At 42.7% G+C, this 23,205-nt stretch overlaps 1 protein-coding gene across 1 annotated transcript in view; it reads left to right on the top strand.

Moving 5' to 3' along the window:
* The window catches only part of LOC310816852 (calcium-activated potassium channel subunit alpha-1a-like), an 87,252-nt gene extending 64,622 nt beyond the window's left edge, over positions 1–22,630 (top strand). The window contains exons 19-31 of the mRNA XM_083687171.1: positions 754–786; positions 4,929–5,025; positions 9,279–9,402; positions 9,956–10,180; positions 10,536–10,728; positions 11,858–11,971; positions 12,293–12,385; positions 13,587–13,717; positions 15,260–15,454; positions 16,037–16,158; positions 16,334–16,567; positions 18,655–18,683; positions 19,771–22,630. Coding sequence (XP_083543297.1) covers positions 754–786; positions 4,929–5,025; positions 9,279–9,402; positions 9,956–10,180; positions 10,536–10,728; positions 11,858–11,971; positions 12,293–12,385; positions 13,587–13,717; positions 15,260–15,454; positions 16,037–16,158; positions 16,334–16,567; positions 18,655–18,683; positions 19,771–19,922 — 1,742 coding nt within the window. The 3' untranslated portion in view covers positions 19,923–22,630. The remainder of the gene's footprint in view (positions 1–753; positions 787–4,928; positions 5,026–9,278; positions 9,403–9,955; positions 10,181–10,535; positions 10,729–11,857; positions 11,972–12,292; positions 12,386–13,586; positions 13,718–15,259; positions 15,455–16,036; positions 16,159–16,333; positions 16,568–18,654; positions 18,684–19,770) is intronic.
* Positions 22,631–23,205: the final 575 nt, after the last annotated feature.

Below are 23,205 nucleotides of genomic sequence, written 5' to 3'. Positions count from 1 at the left end.
GCGACAGATGCCAGAGCCAGCGTGGGTCCCTGGTTGAACATTGCTGTCACTGTCCTGCCTTTAGCTCAAAGCCTGACCTTTATGGTGCGATGGGGGGATGGGATAAGGTACCAATGAACATGTGGGACGCTCTGGTTCCAAACGCTGACTCACATAAAGTTCCCGGCACCCAGCGTTCTCTCAGGCGGTCTAGTTATATCAGGGGCATTTGGTCTTGTGTTGTAGGGAAGAGGCCTCGTCTCCGTAATGAGACGGTGACCTACTGAGTCGTCGGGTGTACCTTGTTGGTAAAAACCGGAACGTTCCGTTCCACTGGAACCCTTTGACTCGTTGGAGAACACAGCTTGTGATACGATGGGAAATATGTCAATGTGTTTATTTACGACATTTGTTTTTTTCCCCGTACGTGCGGAAGAGTCTTAAAAATCACGTTTTGAGTTCTGTTCCACCACTCATATTTTCAGCTTGCTTTCGCCTTCGCAGCGTTGCCCCCCGCAGTCACCCTATTTGTGATTAACAGATTATTTATTTTTTTGGGTTTCCCATTGCTTTGTCCTTGGCCTTCGAGGCAAAACCCCAGTTCAGAAGTGCCTTAAAGAGATTCTCAGCGCGCTAATGCTAGCTGCTTTATACCCACCCATGTTATCCATCCACTTCAGTTACCGGTTGTCATGCTAGTTTATTTGCTCATATTTGTCCATTGCAACATTTTTTCGTCCATGTAACCTCTCATTGTCTTTGCATTTTTCTTAGCAAAAAATAGCTATAACGGATATATCAAATCAAGTAAGTTTATTTCCATCTCCTTTTTCATTTGTTTCTTAACCCTCCTCCTCCCCTGTGTATTCTCTGCTCTCATCCTTCTTCACTCGTTTCTAATCCTCCATATTTCCCTGTTCACTCGTCATTGCTGTGTTAATCTGCTAATCTTCCATTCCCAATCACTGGCTGTGATTAGGGTACTGTGTGTCCCTCGGGGCGGATGTGTGTTATGTCTGTGTGGAAATGGCTGCCGTCTGTCTGACGATGTCCTTCTGTAAGTAAGACGGCATGGTTCTGATGTACATGGTGCCATGGAGAAAACATGCAGCCATTTGTACTCTCCCTCTCCAGATAGCATTTCATTATGTTACCGTTCCATTGGTGTAATTTAGGCGTCAGTTGTGTTTTCAGCAGTAGATGGTGCTGCTGCTCAATAGTAACCCCTGCTGCAGTTGTTTGAGTTTCACTCAACGTAGTTCTGTACTTCAGAAGAGGAGAGACACACTGTTGATTTTCTGATTATAGTCATACCATGTGGGATCATTTCACAAGATTCCAGAAACTGTACTTCAAAACAGCGGTACTTCAAGCTGTCAGAACAACATTGATTGGTTTTTGGAAAAAGGGTGTGTTCAACCTGACAAAAGGTCACCCTTCTACATTTTTTTTTTTGATGGCAGTCTTTACAAGAGCTATTTTCCGATTTCATATCTACATAGTGGGAGAAGAGACGTACTCAAGGCTATCTACAGTACGGTCCTTGATAGCCACCATATCTGCCACATTGCATTGTCCCAAAGTAATGCTGTGTATGTTTGACATGGGACAGATGAGTGCAGGAGGTCTGGAGCAGGGATGGTAATCTGCTAGGCAGCTGACGCATGAAATAATCATCTCTATACACTGGCTTTTGCTCCCAGCTAGTTTTTGGAGAGGTGGAAAGAATTGTTTCTATCTTTCTTGTGTTCTCTTGAATATTGTTAGATTTCACAGTAGTTGTACTAGATATTTCAGTATTAGAGGTGAACTAGAACAGGGGTGTGTAATAAAACAAACAGATTTGGCCGTTTATAGCAATGCTTTTTTGCATGACTGAATCTTGGCCAAAAAAAAAACCACTTCAATAAATATTGTATTATATTGTATATTACGTGAATACTACAGTAGTTGGAAAAAAATAATGAATTCATCATAATAATTAATTCTTCCCTCTTCAGACCGTGGTTGTTACGTTGCGTTGTCATGTCCTTGTTTCCCTGGCAGAACAATCGCAGTAACACCTGAAAGGCTGCCGTTAATTAATTCATGTTTATTATGAATATCAAAGTAAATGTCATATCTAACATTTCATTGTTAGAGTATACGGCAAGTGGTTAAGTGGTGTTTAATAACAATGAGGTTCTTAATTATTTACTATTAGTATTCTTGTGCCACAAAGAACTATCCCTTTTACGTTTGGAAATATTTCAAAGTGATAAGAAATGACATTACTGAAATTAAAGATTTTGTATTTTCATAGCAGGTCCAGTTTAAAGCCAACCGTATGTTATTATGACCTACGTCTAAACTTTAACTAACAATTCATTTAAAGGACAAAAATTCCCTAAAGCATGGATCTGGTCTTCTTCACTGATCTGGATTCTTCTTCATTCAGCAGTAACAGATGAGCCCCCCATCAAACTAACGCCTCATAACAACCAGCCCGTTAAACTGAACCACAACTCAGCCAATCCGCCGGCCCCTAGAGCCCCTCCCCGTGGTAGGAAGGCAGTAGTGGCTGGTTCCGTCCCGCTGGTGAACAACCGCAAGGGAAGCCTGCTGCCCCCCAGCAACCCCCCCCCGGTGCTGCAGCGCAGCCTCATGGGCTCCAGGGAGCTGGGCCAAGTGGCGCAGGCACCAGGGGTGGCAGAAGAGGCCAGCCGGCTCCTCCAGCGGGCTCGCAGCCTGCCGGTGAAATACAGATACCACCCCAGTCAATCCAGTAACGCCATGCTCAATCACAGGCACTGTAAGCCCGTCCCCCCCCCCGTCTACCGCCCGTCCCCCCCCCCCCCCGTCTACCGCCTCCCGCCTCCTGTGTGTGTGGTGTGCAGCAGCACTGCGTCGCGACAGAGGAAGGGCCTGCTCAACAACACTACCACAACGCATGTGTTTGTGAGGCTGGAAGTGGAGTGGTTGCATGTGTAGCATTCCTAACGAATGACCCAGAGAGTGTGTGCAGCTGTCAGCTGTGGGGCTATTAAATATTGAACAGGCCGAGGGAGATGTAAAGGACCAGTGTGTGGTAGTACGAGTAGGAGCATCCCCACCACACCCCACTCCACTGAAAGCCCTGACTTCAGTACGCGTTCCATTATGGTGTCACAGATAGACATGCCAGCAGCGTTGAGGTTGGCAGTTAAACTCCATCTACGAAGAACCATGATCTTTGAGATGTTATTAATTTTAATGTTCACTGTTTTTAAGTCCTTTGTAAGAGGGGTCAGGTGGCCGGGACGTGTGTTGTGTCGACAGTCAGAGACATCATTTAAAAGCACTCAGGAACTTCTCCCGGTTTAGTGTCTCCGATGCAGCGTAACGTAACATGGCTGCTAACAGGCTATTTATGTGTTAAAGGACAGATGAACAAACCCAGACATCCAGTGAGAGGCTAATCAGATGTAATTATATTAGTAAAAAAAAAACCTAAAAAAACACTGAAGTTTCTGTTTCTATATATTTTTATTTGCAGTTACTGACAGAGTATCTTTTCTTTTTCTTCCTTTTTTTTTTTTTGTGTTGAATAAATGTGATATATAGCTAGCGTAAAAATGTGGCTGATTAATTTTGACTCGAGGGCAACAACGTGTGATTTGTTTTTCCATGAAGAGCTCAGTGTAGTTTCATGTAGTGGCAAAGACAATGTCCAAGGGCCATCACAGCTGTGCATTAATCACACTGGCACTCAGACCAACCTAATTACATGAGCCAAGGGCGTCGGTTCCTGAGAAGCGGAGAGACCTGCAATCTTTTAGATGCTCAAAGAAATTGGAACAAAGAGGCCATATTTACAATGTCATATCCATGGTATTTATGGTTTATTAACTTAATGAGATAAACGTAGTGGTGATTTGCATGCCACCGCTGTGGAGCTTCTTAAGTGTTCTAGTGTTAATGAGATAATACGCACTAATAGGATATGGAAATATTGAATTTCTCAAATTCAATTTGCATACTGGGTTAATGCATGTGTCACACACTTGAAGTGGCTACTAATAACGTCTGTTAATGCAGGGGTTTTTTTAAGGAGAATTTGAATGATCCTGAAATTATTTGTGTTTGGAGAATTTATTAAAGCTTGAAACTGAGCGTAGAAAGTAAGCGTTACAATGTTATGTGTTGTATATTTTTCAGATGTGAACCTACAGTAACAGATGTACGTATTTGACAATGGATTTTGTTTCTCAGGGGAAAGATAAAAATACAGTTTATAAGTGGTATATTGAATAATTATCACGTTGTGGCATAAATGATCAACGTTTTGGGGTAAAACATAGTAATATATTCTAGTCATTTTTGTATGGTTACATGTAGTGTTGTACCTTTTGGGGTGAGGAACCAACCATGGGTCATTGGTATGCAACCGTTTAAATTCGAACATTACCGATGTTTCTGTGTTACATATTAAGAACACAAACTCTTGACTCCTTCCCTGTCAGGTACTGTATGGTATGTGTCGATCCCAGCGTAATGCTTGAGAGTACGGCAGTCGGCCATGTTTAGAATGGGCAGCATGAAGATGATGGCCTTTCTGCATGTTGCATCATGATTCAGACTCACGGCGACTTTGTGCAAATGCATTTTGACAGAGATGCACTTTTAGCCTATTGACTGTTTGTCAGGTTTCCCTGTTGCCATGCATTCCACGTGTCCTCTCTCTCACACACCGACCTCTTCTCTCCTTCTAAGTGTTCTGTTTTCCATTCTGATCTTCTCTTTGCTTTGGGGTCTTCTCTGACTTTTTTTTATTTTTTTTTACTGAGTGTGTTGTGTTGTGTCTTTGTGTGTTACTTACTTAGTTACTTAGTTACTTTACTGGAAGTTTATTTGTAAGACTTGTGTTGTTGTTGTTGTTGTTGTTGTTGGTGTTGTCATTCCTCCGCTCACGCTTTTACCTGTGCTCGCAGTCGAGGAGGAGCAGCAGTCAGCGCTGTCGCCCAAGAAAAACAAACAACGCAACGGAGGCATGAGAAACTCACCCAACTCCTCGCCCAAAATGATGAGGTAGGACAACAGCTTTTTGAAAAGAATACCACACACCTACGTCAATGTTTTGCACGTCTGCACGGTCGAACTAATTCAGAAAAGGATTTTGCGTTGAAAGGACAACAGAACAAGAGAGAAGGGCGCAGCACGTTCTAAATGATGAAACATTTACCCTGTCAGCAGCTCGTCAGCCGGTTAATGACAGAGCTTCGCTGTTTCTCTCACGAGAGGGATTATGAGAAGCTGCACGAAAATGAAAAATACTGTTGCTTTAAGGTCTCAACTGTCACCTCACCCAGTCCCATCCCCATGTACTGTAGCACTTAAGCAGTGGTGGCACTAATGACAGTACTAGCCAATCAGGGAGGCCCTGGCAGCTAGATAGCCCCAGGCTAACCCTCTATTGTAGGAGCCCCTTTGAGGTCTATTTTTGGTACGTAAGGCCACGGGTGATGTGCACCGTCACAATCAAAACAGAAATCAAATGCTACCTTGCTTTTATCTTGTCCCGAGGAATTACATAAGCGTTTATTGATTTTGACTGGCGATGGGACTGCTATTTAACACACGAGAGACCATTAGAGGGAATATCACAGTGATTATCATAAAGTGGAAGGAATTAGAGGAAGCAGGTCAGGGTAAAGCCAGGCAGCATATGGCAGGGTTAAAGGTTAAAGACGTTTCTACATTCGGCTCTTCTACTGTAACGGTATGATGGTGTAACAAACAGGGTGAAAGTAATGTGGAATGTAAACAAAGCAATACTACTGTGCTGTACTTTACACACACTGATGGTTTACTCTTTCTCCCAAATAAGGAAAACAGTCTGGGTGTGGGGGTGACGGCCCCCTAGTGGGCAGCATATTTCATGCGTCTTATCGTTGATCTTTGGCTCATAATTTCTCTCAGGAGGCATTTGCCCTCGTTTGATTTTCTTCAAAGTGCTGTCACCGTTGCACTGCTTCAGGATGCTCCCCGGCATTTGGCTATGAAAATAAGGCTGTATGATCTGTAATGTTACTCAACTCTCGGCCTTTTCATGTCTTGGCCCTTAGCTAAACCTCAACCCACCCTACAGACGCCTCTGTTTGCCATTCTAACACTTGAAATACAGGTGGATATGTTATTTCACATATGAAATGCTTAGGAGCTGCGTGGTGCATTGCCTGCACAGTGGAACATGATTATTTGGGGCAGCCTAAGGGATACTTTATTTCTACAAGCGAGGAAAAAAAAACATCTGGGTGTATACCATATCAAATGTGTTTTTTACAGGACCTGAGGCCTCAAGGCCTTTGTAAATAAGTAATGATCAACAGATTGGCTGTGGGTTTTTGAAAAGCATGCCTTTGTCAGTTTGCATGAGGGAGGAGGAGGGGGGTTGGGGTGTTCAAAGCCTTCCCCTGCTTTCATTGCCTGCTGGAGCGGGGCTAGACTGCTCATCCAAAGCTACTAGGCTACAGTAGTTTTAGTCAAGGGAATGCCGGAACAGCAGATTTATAGACTGAAATTCCCGACCTCTGGTGCAGTTTCTTCTCAGTTTTGACTTTGTCTGTCGCCCCCTTTGCCCTAGAATCCACACACAGATGTTTCATCTTTCTGTTGAAAGTTAATTTAATTTCCTGAATACAGGCAGATGAGGTATCGCTAATTGGAACGTCAAAAAAATCTATTTGATCACAGATCTAAGATCGGTGGCGTGCGTTCGCAACAATCCCAGCTCTGCGTACTGTAAATAATGAAACACAAACGTGATGAAAGCAATCATCTGTGGAAATATATAACCGTCTCCCGATTACCCAACGTGAAGTGTCACCGAAGTAACAAGTCACATCTCACCCCCGTCCCTTCCCTTCCTTGACAATCTCCTCCTCGCTGAAATTAACACCATTTCCGCAGACCCCTTGATGGGTCACGAGACACATCTAATTGTGGAAAGTCACAACGCATTTGCTCATACCCGTCCACCCGGTGACACGGGCGTCACGTCGGGTAGAGTGCGGCTGAAGCGGTCGTCGGCGCGCGGTAGTGACAGGACGTCATGGCTGACAGGCTGTGAGAGATAGCTATCCTGGCAGAGAGGCGCCTCAGCCGTCATCGCGGCGAGCGGAGATTGAAGTGACAGGCCTCCGCAGAGTGAGTGGTGAAACACGGTGCCTTCTGATGAAATATTTAGCCGGGTGTAAAGCACTAAATGCTTTCACTCTCATTAGCACCTGTTCTTCGCTTCACCCCTGTACAGAATACAGTCTACAGCACGCCAGGTGCTAATATTAGAATATTCATGTGCAAAATACAGCGCGTTGGTTGGTAGTATTAGAATATCCATGATGTGCAAAGTACAGGTTAAGGACCTGAATAATTTTGGACTGGGGATGCTTTGAAAAAGAGATATTACTTGACCTCACCTCCCCCCCCCATTTAAACTAAGCCTTTGTGTGTCTCTCACACAGATATGCAGGCCATTTTGAATTAGATGACTCCTGACAGACAGGGCGGTTGAGAAACAAGAGAGAGTGTTTTAAGGAAGACATTTGCCTTAGAAAACTGCTTCCCTGAGAGGACATTATGGCGTGGCCTTGGGGTATAACCCCAGAGGCAGACATTTTGGCTTCTATCTCATGGAGCCTAAGGGATGGTAGTTTCAGTTGACACTGTCATGCATACTTAAAACCTTACTTAAGGTGGCATTCTTCTAAAATGCCCACATGGATCAAAGATATGGTTGTCTTAGGGATAAAATATATGAAGTATTTAAAAGGGCTGCAGATAAAGACAGCAGCTCCCTGTCTATATTTCAGAGGGTATTATCATCAGCGGAATTTGACTTATTCTTGCTGGCATGAATGACATGGAGCGGAATGGGAATAAATGGGAAGAGTGCATAGTTCGTTGAAGATCCAAATGTTTACTTACTTCACTGAATTGTAGATTGGGTTGTAAGCAGACTCATTTCCCTCTATTGCCTTACAGTTTGTTGCGTAGTGTAGTGATTTACAGTTTCCTGTAGTATACTGAAGCTATAGATCAGGTATTGCAACCTGCTGTACACTCAAGTCCACGTCCTATTATACAGTTAAGATAAATGTGTGATAAGATACCTTCTCCTCCTTCCTCCCCCCCACCCCCCCCCCCCACCCACGCACCCACCTTCCCCCCAGCCACTTCCTTCAGCCTGAGTGTTAGAGTGTTAGAATCTGTTTCCAGAAGCCTGTAAAGATCATACCTCCGTACCTGTCAGCGTTAGCACGGCAGGACCGCAGGTACCTTGTTCCAGAGACCACTTCCAGTGGTCAGTGTTGGGTAGAATCAGGCTCAGATGTTCATGCTGTGCTCAGTGAAATTAGTTGTGTTCGGTCCTGACTCTGTGCTTTGAAACATTAATGGCCTTCAGTTTGGAAAGCAAATATGATTGGGCAAATTGCTGAAATATTTAAAGTGCGGTCTGTTAAAGCTTTTACCACGAGGAGCGCGGCGTCAGAAGCTGTTTGCTGTAAGGAGGGAGTAATTGCTTCCCCATGCTCATGCCAGTCAGGGCAGTGTATTGCTGCCATCTCCTTCCGCCTGGTTGACACCATTGATGTCAATCACTTTGATGACTAAGCAGTTTTGTTGGCATTTCTGAAAATGCCTTCTGACAGGTATAAGCAGTGAACAACTTCAACTCCCTGGCCTCCCCCCCCACCCCCAAAACCCCCCCAAAAAAGAAGAAGAAAAAAAAAAAAGCAATAAGAATGCAATTTCTTGAGTGAATGTGATTTGTTTGCAGATACCCACAAATGTTCTAATGTTATATTGATGAGTGTGTTTGAAGATGAAAATGGCTTTTTATGGGTAGTTCTGCTGATATGTCAGAAACCCAAAGGGGGAAAGTGCTCTGTTGAGTGCAGGGACACTTAACACCTTTGAAAGAGGGTGCGAACACACACTGTAAGCCGGAGTTAGGTTTCCTAACCTGGAATAGGTTCCGAAAGGCAGAGACAAAACATCTCCTAGCCCTGATGTTGTTCACATTCACACCAACGCTTTTATGCATGATTACTTCCGCTGAGCGTACATGTACAGTAAACCGGATGAATATGTCTCACCAACAATCCACTCTCAGGTTTTACGACCGCATGTGAATAAGGCTCCCGCGATTTATCGCGCAATAATCCCCCAACCGTGGACGTTCAAATATTGCGCACCAGTTCATTTAGTTTGAGGGCACATGACATGACAAACCCCAAGGTCTCCCATCTCTCTTCCCCTTCATCCTTTTGTTTGATTAGGCATGACCCTTTACTCATCCCGGGGAACGAGCAGATTGAGAGCATGGATGGGAATGTGAAGAAATACGACTCCACCGGGATGTTCCATTGGTGCCCTTCCAAAGACATCGAGAAGGTCATCCTGGTAGGTACCACTCCCTCACAGCTGAGAGGGTCGTTTGTCCGTGACACTTCCTCTCCCCCGTGACAGATGGGCGGTGTCACAGAGCAGCGTCAGGCGTCAACAGGGCAGTTAAACACTTCATAATGTGTTTGACATGTCATTGGCTCTGCGTTAGGGGCCCCTGTGTAAAGGACATCCGTTATACCAATACATGTGTCTCGTACTGCAAATTGGTGTTAATGGGCAGTCAATTAGAGCCGGTCGTAATCGTTCCCACTGACGCCTTGTTCTTAGAAATATTCAAAATAACTGAATGAAAGTAGATTGTACCGTACTGTAGGATTATGTCATTGTGATGCATGCGATTGTTTACTGACTTGAAGTGTAATTGTTGTTGAAACCTGAGTGTGATTGTTATGCAATTATCAGGCAATAAACATTTTACAAAGAGAGTATTGAGACTACAATGCTTTGTAAAACGGTTATTACCTGGTAATTGCATAATACAGAGCCGTAAAATTACAACAGAGGTAATAATTTAATGTAATTGTTCTTCTTCCTTCCGTCTCCACAGACCCGGAGTGAGGCAGCCATGACAGTTCTCAGTGGCCATGTGGTCGTCTGTATATTCGGAGACGTGAAGTCAGCGCTGGTCGGCCTTCGAAACCTCGTCATGCCGCTGCGGGCGAGCAACTTCCACTACCACGAGCTGAAGCCCATCGTGTTCGTGGGCTCGCTGGAGTACCTGAAGAGGGAATGGGAGACCCTCCACAACTTCCCCAAGATCTCCATCTTACCTGTGAGTAGAAACGAGACGAACCACACTCTGCTGCTCAGCTGGCGTCCGGATATCTTCCCTCCAGAGACGCACAAAATGAGTTGTGTTGTGTTGTGTTGGATAGTCAGCCTGAGAACAACTTAAACATTGTTTTATTTTTTAATCATCTGCTGATTCTGTGTGTATGGTTTTGTCCAGGTTAGAATATTGTTATGTTTGTTGAATGTGTTGGATAAACAGCATCTCAAGCAGCCTCAAATATATATCTTTTTTTGTTTTGTTTTTAATAATCTACTGATTCTGTATGTATGGCTTCGTCCAGGTTAGAATATTGTTGTGCTTGTTGTCATGCGTTGTCATTGGTCTCCTCTTGAAGGGCACACCATTAAGCCGGGCTGATCTGAGGGCTGTCAACATCAACCTCTGCGACATGTGTGTCATCCTGTCAGCCAATCAGAACAATATTGACGATGCGTCACTACAGGACAAGGAATGCATCTTGGCGTCACTCAACATCAAGTCCATGCAGTTTGACGACAGCATCGGGGTCTTGCAGGCTAATTCCCAAGGTAAGGAGTGCCCTGTCATAGTTCACTGCACTGCCCAGAGGGGACAGGGACTGGCAGGGAGAATATCCCTCACTGGGTGGCGTGTGTGTGTGCGCGTGTGCGGCCATGCATGTGTGGGTGTGTTTGCGTAAGTGTGTGCGTGCGCGTGTAAGTGTAAGTGTGCGTGCGTGTGTCTATGCGTAAGTGTGTGTGCGTGCATCTGTGTGTAAGTGTGTGTGTGCGCAACACTGACCTGGTGTCATTGTGTGTGACAGCGAACCCCAATGGTTATTCCTCAGGTCCAAATAACAACTGGTGTCCTTACAAACCCTCACAGTAACTGGTTCTAATATGCAGTGATGTATTGAGTAGCAGTATAATCAAGTGAAACCGATGTACACCTGTGTGTATGAAATATATTTACAAACAGGATTCTGATGCAGTTTACTCTGGAGAAGTAGCATTTTTGGGATGCACATAAATAAAGTAATCTATGAATATTACATTACACAGTTGTGGCTGAGCAAGGCAGGCGGGCACGTGGTGTGAGATAGCCTTCAATAATGTCCCTACCCTGTCGTTGGATGTAATGCTTTTAGAAACCTTTTGACCTGTAAAAAAAAAAAAATGTCTTTGCACTTTGGTTGTTATTGTAATAGTTGTATGACCGAGCATTTTGTCTTAGTCAGCAGTTAGTGATGGATGTCAAAACCCAGGAGATGTATAATGCATACAGCATCACTGATTTAATGTGTTTGCTTGTCAGTTTGAGGAAAGCAAGGAATGTCAAGTCAATTTGAATTCAGTCACATGTCACTTGTTTTGTATTTTCGTGGCTGGACCGAATGATACTTTTTTTTTTCCTGCATAAGACGTTATTTTTTTTCTGGTCTGCACTCGGACACTTTTAAGGAGACAAAATGAGCAACATGTAACATGTATTATGGATCAACTGATGGAACCTCTCAAGAATTGCACTCAACATTGGGTTACAGTATATTGCTTTCCAAAGATGGCTGGGTTTGACCAATAATAGCTCACAGTGTAAGTCAGGTTATTGTTGAATCAGCAAACCGGGTCTACTTTCCTTTCCTTTCAGAAATTATTGCCACATAACAGGGATGTATTATATTTATTTTTCTCCTCATAGGTTTCACACCACCTGGAATGGACAGGTCCTCCCCTGAGAACAGTCCGGTTCATGGATTAGTTCGACAGGCGTCCATCACAACAGGAGCAAATATCCCTATCATAACGGAGCTAGGTATGTCAGCAATACTGTTGAGAACCCCCATCAAATGATACAGTAGTCTGGTCTTGTCTTTAGAGAGAAATGGGTCGAAATGAGTGTCTCATTCATCTGCAGTATATTAAGTATTTTAATTCAATGTTTGTACAGAGTTGTAAAAAAACAAAACAAAGAAAAACACCTGTTCAATACAGTAAGAACGTTTCAGGCATTGAGAATGAATACCTTAAATAGTGTACTTACAGGTATCAATCAATATGTAGTCTCTCTCTTTCTCACATTCTTAACCTCCTGCTTCAGTAACTATTTCTCCCCCCCTCCCCAATGCTTGTTCAGCACCATTAGCAAAACCGGGCAAAGTTCTGCCTGTGGTTCAGTTGAGTCAGGATAAGAGCAATGGGATCAACATACAAATGATCACAGAGCTGGGTAAGGACTGCCGACACGCTGCCTGTGTCCTTTACCGCGGTGTTGTTCCTGTACAGTACAGCTGTTACCGTCTCCATCATCAGCTTCCTTTTGATTTCTCTGGCTGCACAAGAGGCCAGCCTGCTCTCTCGGCCGGCCCATTCCCATGGCGTCACTTCCAGCACATTTGACTCTTGGTTCTGGTTGAAATTCACTGTCTTATTGTGGCCCTCTTTAAAGTTTATCTTCTTATTTTTTTTTTTTTTTCCTCCTCTTCTGTTTTTCTTTTTTCCTCTGGGGATCGCAGAGCCTTTGATCGCCCTCAAGTCCTTGTGGCTGTTTCCATAGCATCTTCTCATAGATCAAATTCTCTGGCCAATGCCCCTTTCATCCCAGGCTTGTCAATATGACTGACATTTATTTTCTCAGCCGGCTGGAAGTCCTGATAGATGTAGCACTTCTGAAACAAAACTCAACATCAATACTTTCTTTAAGCTATATGTGATTTTTGTGCTCAAAAGTGTATTTCCCCAAAATATTGACATGGTTCTGGGGCAATGCAACAAAGATACCTTGTAAATGTTCTTTGAAATTAATTGGAACTTACTGTATTTACAGTAAAAGACAAACAATAGCTTATTGGTGTTGCTGATATATTTCGCCTCCGGAGGATTTCTTGTTTCAATATCAAAGCTTGGGTCTTTAAATATGCATGGTGTCACCCTGAGTGCATGAACGGCCTGGATATGGGGTGGAGGAGAGAGGAGAGCATACTAACTCATACTAACCGGTCACAAAGCCCACCGAAAACACACTCCTCTCCTATTTATGTGTTTGGTTCCATGGGAGACTTGTAAACATTTAACACCTTTCCCATATATGAAAACTATCAGTTTGGATGTTGAATTATGATATTATAAACTCCACATGCCTCTCATAACAATCCATATCCACTACCATGTCCCACTCTCTGCCTCATTGGTGTTCCACAGTCACTGTCCGATGTGAACCATGTCTCCAATGACTGTATACATCCACAACAAGTATGCAATGTGCTGTATATTAAGATATACGCATGCCTTTCCTTCAGTTCCTACTACTGATCCTATGATCAGGTCAGGATATGTATCTTGATATGCAGCCAGCTCTGTAAAGTAAAGCGCGTGTGACGTGACGACTCACATCACGGCAGTAAGTAAACGTTGTTGTGTTTTCCTCCTAGTGAACGACTCCAACGTTCAGTTCCTGGACCAGGACGACGACGACGACCCCGACACCGAGCTGTACCTCACTCAGCCCTTCGCCTGCGGGACGGCGTTCGCCGTCAGCGTGCTGGACTCCCTCATGAGTGCGGTAAGACGCGGGGGAGTAAACGGCTTACATGCATGTCCGGCGCTCGCTGTTCTCATGCAGCGATTATGGTCCACTGTGGCTCGGTTGGTGGAGCATGGCGCTAACAAAACTTAGGTTGTGGGTTCGATTCCCGCTGGGACCATATATACTGAAAATAAAAACAATATATTTCAATTAACTTAATATTAACAATAAGATGCCAACTTCATTGCGGTGAATTGTCCTCATTTCTGGCCTTGCAGGGCACTAGCCCACGTTATGTCACATGGCTGAGTTCATCATAATCTATTCCAATCTAAATGTATACTTTTATGTGACAGACTACTACAATCATAGCATATTTTTAAAGCCAATCTGGGACAAAATACATTACAAAATACGTATTACTAAATGTGCATTCCTACCTGCAAACATTTTACAATAAAATTATAATTTGTCATTTGATCAACCCCCTTCTGTTTGAGGTTGACCAACCATAGGTCTCTGTTAGGCTGTTATTAATTCATTAATCTTATCTTGTCCTTAGGAATTCCTTTAAAAGGGAATTTACACAGTAATATCTGGTGGACTAGTTGTTCCCCAGCAACAACTAGTGTGCTGCTTTTTGTTTGCAAAGTGAATTAAATTTAGCATGCAGCTGATGGTCATCACCCCTGTTCTCCCCGTGATCTCCTGTCTCCCTCGATTAACAAACCAGATGGAAGCACTCAGCTAATCTGCAAGACCGCTCATTTGGTAGCAACTGACCCATGTAAAAGAGCTGTCGATAATCAAAACAACAAAACAAATTGTCCACAAATACTCAAATACAAGATAGTCCTCGTCCGAATCCCTTTGGTACAGTTGTCCCAGTTTTAAATCCCTGAAAGACAAGACTGACACTTCACCTGGTACAGTATGATGCCTTCATTTGTCTGCCTTTCAGTTTGAGTGAGGTTGGGACAGGGCTGCCTTCAAGTGCGCCTCAGTGTAGACAAAGGTAATGCTACCTAATAGACAGCACTCGTCCATCAACCTGCTCAATAGCGCTGTCAGCAGCCCAGGGAGACGTCACTGTGGAGAATGAGCACAGGGAGACAGAAGGTTCTAGAGCAGCAGACATTATTGGCTCGCAAACGGAAACGAAGCAGTAACTTAGATTGTCGTGTTAGAGAGAGAAAAAAGAGCAGGCTAAGACCTGACCGTGTGCTTTAGCTAAAAATAGGTTTTTATTGCATTTGTTGTGTTTGTCCCACTAAACTACTCTACTGTATCAGCCTTTCATTCCCTATCTGGCCATCTCTCTCAAGAGATACCTGAACAGCATGGATATGTTTAAGAAGTCACTGTGACTCTTGTCTGATGGGAAGGAGAGTAACCTGCAGTAATTGGATTCTGCTGTCTTTTCACTCCTGGCACAGAGCAATCTGACGAGACATGCCGGGGCTAGATAGCACTGTCCAGGCTGGCTCGGCTCTCTGACTGGATGAGGGTTGTGACTTTTCCTGGCTGCTTGCTTAAGGATCTCTCTCCCGCCACTTCCTCCTCCCTTCATCCTTTCAGACATACTTCAATGATAATATCCTCACCCTGATCCGGACGCTGGTCACGGGGGGGGCCACCCCGGAGCTGGAGGGGCTGCTGGCGGAGGAGAACGCCCTGCGAGGCGGGTACAGCACGCCGCAGACGCTGGCTAACCGGGACAGGTGTCGCGTGGCACAGCTGGCCTTGTATGACGGACCCTTCGCAGACCTGGGGGTAAGTGACTGGTTCTGTCACCTCACGCCAGGGCTGTTCTGCTCAGTGGTGCTGGGAGGAGAACACTGGGGGGGGAGAGAAGGAGGAGGGGAGGGAGAGAAGGGGAGAGAGAGAGAGAAAAGGCCTTGAGTGTGTTTTACTGCAGTAACACTAAGGGACATGTTTATGGTGAAATGTGAAGCCATGGATGAACTGTATACTGTACCTTGATATGACTGACTAAGGGCTGTCATGACTCACGATGTGTATATATATATATATATATATATATATATATATCTATATACAGTACCAGTCACAAGTTTGGACACACCTTCTCATTCAATGGTTTTTATTATTTTCTACATTGTAGATTAATATTGAAGACATCAAAACTATGAAGGAACACATATGGAATTATGTAGTAAACAAAAAAGTGTTAAACAAACCAGAATATTTTTTATATTGTAGATTCTTCAAAGTAGCCACCTTTTGCTTTGTTGACAGCTTTGCACACTCTTGGCAAGGTGTGTCCAAACCTTTGACTGGTCCTGTATGTGTATAAGATCACTCTGTAGAAGTGTTTATGTTTGTGTCTTTCAGGATGGGGGTTGCTACGGTGACTTATTTTGTAAAGCGTTAAAAACGTACAACATGCTGTGCTTCGGAATCTACCGATTAAGAGACGCACATTTCACACACACTCAGACCCAGTGCACGAAGCGGTGAGTTCTGTTATACTGTTGATGACATCAGTGAACCCTACATGTCTCACACACACACACACTACTGTACATTATTCATTTCAGAAATCACTTTTCAGACTCTATATCGATCGATATTCATCGCTCATCCCTTTCTCTCTTTCTTTTTTCTCCCTCTCTCTCTCTCTCTCTGTAGCTACGTCATCACCAATCCGCCCTACGCGTTTGAGCTGGTCCCCTCAGACCTGATCTTCTGCCTGATGCAGTTCGACCACAACGCTGGCCAGTCCCGGGCCAGCCTGTCCCACTCCTCCCACTCCTCCCATTCCTCCAGCAAAAAGAGCTCCTCCGTCCACTCCATCCCGCCCACCACCACCACCAACCGCACAGCCAACCGCGCCAAAAGCAGGGACTCACGGGACAAACAGAAGTACGTCTAAAGATGTCTGTCTGACTCTCTCTGTGTTTGTGAAGCAGTGCCTGTCGACAGCTGTTGTCCTGCGTCCGTCTTCTGTCTCCGGGTCCAGAGAGTGTGTATGTGTGTCTTAAGTGTCTGTATACTGTGTGTGTGTGTGACTTATGTTGACATTTTCTGTTAGTTTGAGCAATGCTCCATATGCATGGGGACTTGACTCTGACAATTCAAATGTAACATCATCACAATCAACACTTATTTCACTTGAAGAAGATACACATCGGAAGCAACACTGCAATATATTTTCTTGAGCTAAATTAGCAAAGACATTTCCTCTATAAACTTTTAATTTCACTTATGTACTTGCTTATTATTCAGCTGTTATATCAGCCGTGTCTCTTTTGTTGTAGTGATCAGTCTTTTACTTCAAGTATGTTTTGCCATTTGGAAACAAATTGTTGACAAATTGTTATATCATTTATTGAATTATGTTATATAATTTGCTTAACCATATTGCACTGGAATTGCACTTTAAACCATTATTACTGTAAGGACCTGTTTTACTAATCTATAGCACTTCATATGGTAACCATAAATTGAAGGACCCAATTAACATTGAACTTCTTAATTTTCTTTAAAAAGCCTTTTTGATAGTGGAGATCCTCCATATACTGTTTTACCAGAGTTTAAACAACACTGAAGCCAGTTGTAACAGTCAACTTCTCTCACATTCGAGGGGCGAATGCCTGAAAATAAATCATAGATTATATCTTTTTTTTTAAGTTTAAGTCCTGAAATACACAGTGGAATAAAGTAATAAAGCTCAATATGAACAGAGCAATAAGCCATTGTCTTCAGAGTCTAACACCAAGCTAACACAAGTGTTTACAAATTGAAAGCACACATAACTATGACTTGATACAGAATAGGATTAATGTTCATGTCTAATGTTTAAAGGAGCTATAGTATTCACATGGTCACACTGACAACATTTGTATGTGCCATAGAAATCTACACTCACTGAACACTTTATTAGGAGCACCTGTACACCTTCTCATGGTGGAGGTGGTGGGATGGGGTGGGGAATGTTTTCTTGGCAACACTTCGGACCTGTTAATACCAATCAATCATCACTTGAATGCCACAGCCTATTTGAGTATTGTTGCTGACCATGTGCATCCCTTCATGGCCACAATGTACCCATCTTCGAATGGCTACTTCCAGCATGATAATGCACCATGTCACAAAGCAAAAGTCGCCTCAAACTGGTTTCATGAACATGACTTCAGTGTTTTTCAGTGGCCTTCCCAGTCACCAGATCTGAATCCGGTAGATTAAGGGAGGCCCTACCCAGTATTAGTATAGTATTCCTAATAAAAGGAGGCCCTACCCAGTGTTAGTATAGTATTCCTAATAAAGGGAGGCCCTACCCAGTATTAGTATAGTGTTCCTAATAAAGTGCTCAGTGAGTGTATATTACAGTTGTCATCTCCTTTAAAATACTGAAATTGTTCAACTTTGAGTATGAATGACTTATGAATGGTTTTATAAATGGGCATGTTAATTATATATGTTATAGATCTTTAACAGTTGCTGAGTGAATACCACAATATTTCAGTGAGTGGTAAGTGAGGGTAAACTTCCAAGCTTGTTTTGATCTATTCGACATGATACAGCTTTCAATTATTCTTTTGCGCTGATTTCAGTATTTTAAAAGGCGAATGACAATGTCAGTTATATTTGGTATGGCAGTTGCATGCTAGTCGTTTGTTTTTGAATTACAGCAGAATCCACGGGGATTCCATAGCATGGAATACTAATTCTTAAATTGCCGTGGAAACAAGCATGGATATTCTAAGGTTGCATTCCATTGCAGTACATGTAACACACACAAGCACTTACTGTACTGTAACTGTCCCTGGTATGATAATTTGTCAAATTATTAGCAGCAAATGAATAAACGCCATATTTGGTGTATTTAGAAAATACTGTATATTACTGTATGTGCAGTTATACGTTTGAACGTCTGTTGATGGACATTAGCTTGTAAACATGTATGGCGGCTAGCTCACATATAGCATAATGTACTTCTTTTTCTAAAGTGCAACAAGGATGAATAGAATGGGCCAAGGTATGAAAGCTCATGAATATGCATGACGTGCATCAAATAAAGAAGTCAAGCCGTTGTTGACTTTTTGTTTTCTAAATGAAAGCAAAGTGGCTTTTGGTGTTTCCAACTGGCTGCATCGCCCAGCTGCACCCCAGGACTGCATGGATAGGAGCTCATCACCAGTGTCTAGACCCTCATTAATACGACAAACGTGATCCATGTGATATGACCTCACCGAGCGGTTTGATGCTACTCTGACTTTTCTCCCATAAAGTTATTCTCTCAACGGTTTTATTTGTAATCGACCACGGTCAACAATATACCCCTTAGAAAAATGTTTACTTCTTAGGATATTGTTAAGTCCCTGAGTCATTCATGGATTTCCAGTGAAATCTGTCAATTTGTCCAACATTTATAGTTTCACACTTACAAAGCAGGTTGCATCAAGCCGAAGCCTGAAGCCCCTCAAAGACAAAGGTCTTTGTGAACGCTATCCAATCTTGAAAACTGTATCAATTGTAGTTTTCCCCTGCTGATACAGTGTTGTTTGTTGTTTGTTTAGATTGTGGTAGAGTAATACTGTCTGACATCTGCATTGCATGCCTGCGGACCAACACAACAGCATAGCTCACTACTTGAAGGACTTTGTCTTTACCGGTTTGGACTTCCACTGCTCTGCATGTACAGTACAGTACAAGCAACGCCTGGGAGGTTAACTAATGATTAGCTTAATTGATTAATTAGTTAAATAACTGATTAGGTTAATTCATAATAAACCACAGGAGTCCAGTATGACCTCTGTCATAATTGTCATTCAACGTGCATTCACCATGTCAGAATATTCATCTAGCTTTATCCAACAGGAAAGTAACTTCCATCGACTAAATGTTATTTGCAATTCCGCTCTGTGCAATTTACCGTAATTTACCGTGTCCTACCACGTGAAAAAACAAATACCATAGAAAAGCTCCTGATTTGGAATGCTGTTAACAATTGAAAAATCACGTTAACGGCAACAGAGCCATGGCAACAGAACCATTCACTCACATGTATTTGATTTCCCCCCCCCCCCTCCTCTCTTTCTCTGTATGATTTGGCCTTTTCTCAGAAAAGACATGGTTTACAGATGAGCCACAGAATGCCTACCCGAGGAACATTCAGATCAAGCCTATGAGCACTCTCACAGCCAACCAAGTCACTCAGTACAAGTCCACTAGCAACCTGATCCCTCCCATCAGAGAGGTGGAGGATGAGTGCTGAACTCCACCCCCCCGTTGACACCCGGACCAGACGCGGACGAGGCATCTAATGGACAAATGAGTGTTAACACGGAAATACTCTCCTTCAGACATCAATGATTTAACCATACCGGAAAAAAGGACGCGAATGACTTTCATTGAATCCATATGTACAGTTAATAATATCCACATGCTTTTGGACATGTTTTATAGATATGCATATATATAGAGATGCAAATATGTATGATGTACATACAGACAATCATATTCAATTGTACAGTCACTTGCGGTCAGCCATTAGTTTGCACAACCTAACCAGTGACCAGACCCCAGAATTATGACTGTTTTGGAGAATGAGGGTCACTGCAGTGAGCATAGCGAAGTGAAGCAACTGGCGATTACGTACAGTATAAAACACTATCATATATTGTATCGTGTATCCGGACAAACGTTGCCATTGTAAGCTTTTTTTTTTTTTTTTTTTTTCATTATTTGTACAATGGTTTAATCACGAAGCATACTTACTCAATGTTGGAGAATACTTATAAATGTGTAGTAAGTGTGTGTATTTGGAGGTCCAATACATGACAACAGTTGCCATGGTGTTATGGTGTGAGTGTATTCCCACCAGTTATACTGTTATTGATTACTGATTGATCACCATGATATTCTCACTCACTTGATTGTCGTTTAACGTCAGGTCAGATTAGCACATCAACATCTTTATCTGTGTTTATTTAGACGGTCAAAGATCACGTCAAGATGTTATGGTAATGGCCCCCAGCCTTAGTTCTATTATTTTTAACATTTTGTAACTTCTGTTCTATTATTTCTGCCTTTTTATAAGTTATGTCAGATATGATTATTTTCCAATTGTGAGTTCTCAGCCGAAGCTTTGGCACCAACGTCCAAGAGCCTAGAAATTCTAAACATACATGAAGATGAAACATGAAGCTTTAAGATAATAGCAATTTCTTTTCAACGTGAAAACTGCAAAGCTGAATGGAAATAAACCATTCACTGATTACACCAGAGACACCGGTTACCTGTCACAAGGCCAGATATGATGGAGCTGTTTTGAAGGAGACATTATAATATGTTACTAACATGTTACCTACTTTAGCTACTCTATATGGTTAGCTGCTAACAAATACAGTACCTTATTAGGCCTACCCAAGAGCTACGGGAGGCTATAGACATACATCATAACCTACTGTATGATATCGTTGTAGATTTGAAAAGAGAAAGCCACATATCGCATAAAGCGGGCATAAAATGGGTCCTCCTTTGGCCGTAAGCACTGCCTGACACAGAGCGGGCATGGAGGCGTTAGAGTCCTTGGGTGTTCTCCATGACCAGTCCTAATGCCATACTCACACTACACTGTGCGGTACAGGGTCAAGTTATGTATGTAAATGTTAGAAACTCCAAAAACAGCTCAATCATAGGTGGAACGTTCGGCTTGCCACACATCTCGTCAGACCAGTTTCCCCATCTTGCTGGTGTAACACGGCTTCCCATTAAAGCACTCTTTACATGACAGTTTGTCAATGTTGTGGGTTGTTTGTAAATGAACATGGTCATCGAATGAGTCATAACCATAAGCATACTCTCATGTTCATCATCATGTCATATCTGTTGAAACACTTGTACTTAGAAAGACAACGAGCTAAATGTAACATAAATAACTAAGCCAAGGATTTCCTATTTACTACAGAGCTCAACATGGTCCTCTGTTGTCATCTTCTGACTTATACCTTCAAAGTGTGGCAGCATTGTTGAGGAGTCAATGAGGGAAAAAATGACATGCTTACCTCAGAGTAAGGTATGTCCTTGTACAGTATCAAGCATTTTCAGTTTACATGCAGTTCAGAGTATGGCCCATAGAGGCGCCAGTTGTAAAGCAAAGAAAGGGTGTGGCATTTTTGCTGGCATAGGGAACATCCAACCTCTCTAATGCCTCTGTGCCAGTGGTGTGCCAGGCAGTGTTCAGTCCAAAGGAGGGCCCATATAAGACCCACTGTTGCGAAAAGTGGCTTTTGTAGGGGTATGCATACTACTGCTATTACTAAACGAAAGTGTCTTACTTGTGCATTGAGAAAAAGCCAATCTCTTACCACCATATGTTCTATAAATACATTCTAACCAATTCAGTAAACTCTCATTTAAAAGATTTTTTTTTTTTTTTTTTAAACAATTATTTTTCTCGTATCATATGAGAATCAACTCATTTTAATTCTTGGAGTTGATTTGATATTTAAATCGTAAAAAGGTTATATTACAGGTGACATGTTCCCTGGGAAAATAATAGAATTGTAGCAGATAATCTGAGTGAATAAAAGTCTTAAACTAACATTCAAATAAGGCGATTTAGTAATTGCGAAATATAGCTTTCTATTATTATTATTATTATTATGTTAATGTATTGGTCCTTTGGAAAAGTACAGAGCTTTATTGAATTATTCCTTTTGAGTGTATAGAAACTCTTGACACCTACTAGTGGTGAGGTGGAGGCGTTGCAGTATAGTTTGTTTTGTTTGTACATTTTTAGCACATTGATTTTTGGAGACCATGACAGTGCTAAGTGTATATTTCTGACTATGTCATACAATATCCAATGATAAATACAGTTTATTGTCTTGTACAGAAGGTCTGTAAATAACTTGTACATGATTTCATTTTGTATTTTCACAGATTAAAAACTAATGTATTGTGTTCTCTCTCACGTTATCGTGGTGTGTTGGTTTTTTGTTTTTAAATTAAAAGCAATTCCTTTGTTGCTGGACTACAAATGACAACATGAAACCAGCCTCATTCACAGTTGACTACACTAGCTCCAGAACAAGGCCTACACTAGCTCCAGAACAAGGCCTACACTAGCTCCAGAACAACGCCTACACTAGCTCCAGAACAAGGCCTACACTAGCTCCAGAACAAGGCCTACACTAGCTCCAGAACAAGGCCTACACTAGCTCCAGAACAAGGCCTACAGTACCTCTACATCTGTTGATGTGCTACTTGCCTCTCAGCACGGGGCACGGTGGGACCACGCTGTCTTCTCTAAAAGCCCCCTCCTCTCCCATGTTGACACAAGGCACTTTGCGATCGCCAGACAAATCATCTGACAGGGGACACCTCGGTGCACCCTCTGGATAATGGTTGATAAAAACAGCCTCCACATTCTCACCTTGGGATGTAGTGGGCCCTTCATGTGGCTTATTAGCGATTTTACACACCACAGCACGGCAGGGGACTGTCAGCATGCCAATAATATTTGCCGTCTGACACCTTGCCACTACAGAGGC

This window comes from Argentina silus (assembly GCF_951799395.1).
Source record: "Argentina silus genome assembly, chromosome: 16".
NCBI lineage: Eukaryota > Metazoa > Chordata > Actinopteri > Argentiniformes > Argentinidae > Argentina > Argentina silus.
Note: the sequence above shows the minus strand (reverse complement) of the source record. Positions and strands in the feature narration are given on the sequence as shown.